Raw genomic sequence first — 2,643 nt, 5'->3', positions numbered from 1 at the left:
ATAAGGACCATAGATGTTTGATAGGAAAAAAGGAGCAAACCACACCAGAGCACCCACCAACCACCCACAAATATATATATATACTGTGACATGGCATTATATGCTCACAAAACACCTTAAATGGTACATTTTGACAGACGTAAATATAGTATAAAACTGTACAACTGATTAAGTGAACGATGCATATAACTATAACTGAACTGTTATTATAATATTTAAAATAGAATATTCTATAATACACAATGTCATGTTCAAATGTTGCTATTAACGACAAAAGAGACATCGTATGGAAGAGTAGGCCTATATTCTTTGGGCAGTTTTCTGTAAATATACTCATCTGTCTTGAACGGAAGTCGAAACATTTACAATTGAAAGTGATTTGGGGGGGGGGGGGGTTGCCGGGTGTAAGAGGTAAAAATACGCGTAAGTGAGAAATGGCTGCAAATTTATATTTTTCTGTGCCTTTGATCAACGTATTTCAACTAAATCCACACAGAAATACATTTCTAAGCGGACATAAAAGGTTCTTACCCCCCCCCCCCTTCCAAAAATACCCCACCACCACCACCATCATCATCATCATCATCTTCATCATCATCATCATCATCATCATCATCATCATCATCATCATCATCATCATCATCATCATCATCATCATCAATAACAACATCAACAACAGCAACAACAACGACAACAAACGTCACAAAATGCCCAATGGTCGCAAAAATATATCGGTTTCCAAATTTCATTATTTAGATGAACGAATGACTTCAGGATTACAAAATTAGAAAAGAGGAGGGGAACTAAAGGTTATAAGGTAAACGACGTGAAATACCAATCTCTCTCACCTTCCAGTTTTTCCTGCGTTCTTTGCTCACGGTATGAAAATCCATGTTGGTAATTCTCTGAAGAAGAAGAGGAGGTCGGAGAAAAAAAATTATGTGTCAATTTGGAAAGAAAGACCCAACAACAATTAAAATATGAAACATGGTCAAGCTGTATTAATGTAACACGATTTGAGCGTTACATACTTTTCTTTTTTTTATTTCTTTCTTTCGTTCTTTCTTTTTTTCTTTCTTTCGGGTTTTTTTCTTTCTTTTTTCGTTTTTTTTTTCGTTTTTTTCTTTCGTTCTTTCTTTCGTTCTTTCTTTCGTTCTTTTTTCTCGCTTTCTTTCTGTCTGCCTGTCTTCAATAGTTCACGTATTTCATTTTTACTCTATATAAATTCATTCTTAGTAGTACCGGCATGATATTACATTGTCCAAAATTATGAAATATAAAAGACCACTTTCGGGAACTTGTAATATTATTTCATTTTACTGTTGCTGCAAAGCACTATGGCACTGCAACAATATACAATTTTATACCCTGCACACATTGCCGATTTTATTCATTTGATACAGCGGTAGCCGGCCAAGGTGTTCAAGAGAGGGAGGTGGGCGGGGGAGCGGCGATATTGGCACAATTTGATCAAAACCCCCCCCCCCCCCCCAAAAAAAAAACCCCCCAAAAAACCCACCCCAAAACCCAAATAATATGCATAATTTTGGAGAATTTAATCAAATTTTGGCAAAGTGGTACCTTTTGTCCCCACATATGGAGGAAAAGCTGATTGGTCCTGTTTCAATACGACTGAATTTGATTAGCAGTTTGCATTTGGGTATATAACGAGCAAAGGATAAGTAGTTTGCATGGATATTATAACGAGCAAACGATTATCAGTTTGCAATAGGTATAACGAACAATCGATTAGACTAGCAGTTTGCACTGGGTATAACGAAGAAACGATTATCAGTTTGCACTGGGTGTAACGAACAATCGATTAGACTAGCAGTTTGCACTGCGTATAACAAACAATCGAACGAGCAGTTTGAACTGGGTATAAAGAAGAAAGATTAGCAGTTTGCACTTGGTATAACGCGCAAACAATCACTAACATAAATGCGCTCTCTCTGCTCGGGATCCATATCTTCGATAAATCCAGACAGTTCCGCTTTTGGCTTGACCATAGACTGGACCTCCTCCAGCCTGTTGTTGATGCCTTCAAGGGGGTCATCATCTGAACGGAGATCAATAAGAGTGGGGTTTGAATCCAGCAATAATCAAAATAATTATAATAATAATGAAGTGGAAATCGACAATGAAATACAGAGTGGTCGCGCAGATAGAATATACACTCGTACATGTAGTGATCACATAGCTTTGAACTCTATAATCATCTCTATCTATCTATCTATCTATCTATCTATCTATCTATCTATCTATCTATCTATCTAAGTAGATTTAGAATATCTAAGTAGATTTAGAAAATAACTTTTAAACAGAACTTTGTATTTCAAAAAAATAATTCCTCCTAGCATTGTGAAGATATGATTATACTGCTGTCCTACCCATGTGTACAAGCATGTTCAAATATATTATTCATACGTGGCATCTAAATAAGCATGTAATCCGTATGTCCGCACGCACGCACGCGCGCGCGCGCACACACACACACACACACACACACACACACACACACACACACACACACACACACACACGTACACGCTTGTGTGGATGTGCAGACAGACAGAGGAAGAGAAAGAGAAAGAAAGAGAGAGCCCTTTAGAAAGAGTCTGATGTATTACTTATATATAACAT

At 37.2% G+C, this 2,643-nt stretch overlaps 1 protein-coding gene across 1 annotated transcript in view; it reads right to left on the bottom strand.

Moving 5' to 3' along the window:
• Window positions 1–848: 848 nt before the first annotated feature.
• Window positions 849–2,643, bottom strand: part of LOC101847947 — a gene marked incomplete at its 3' end in the record, with an annotated part of 16,431 nt that continues 14,636 nt past the window's right edge. The window contains 2 exon segments of the mRNA XM_035968984.1: window positions 849–905; window positions 1,938–2,059. Of these exon segments, the coding sequence (XP_035824877.1) occupies window positions 849–905; window positions 1,938–2,059 (179 nt within the window).

The sequence above is a fragment of the Aplysia californica genome, unplaced genomic scaffold (assembly GCF_000002075.1).
Source record: "Aplysia californica isolate F4 #8 unplaced genomic scaffold, AplCal3.0 scaffold00103, whole genome shotgun sequence".
NCBI lineage: Eukaryota > Metazoa > Mollusca > Gastropoda > Aplysiida > Aplysiidae > Aplysia > Aplysia californica.
The sequence above is the reverse complement of the archived record's forward strand: the minus strand, read 5'-3'. Positions and strand labels throughout refer to the sequence as shown.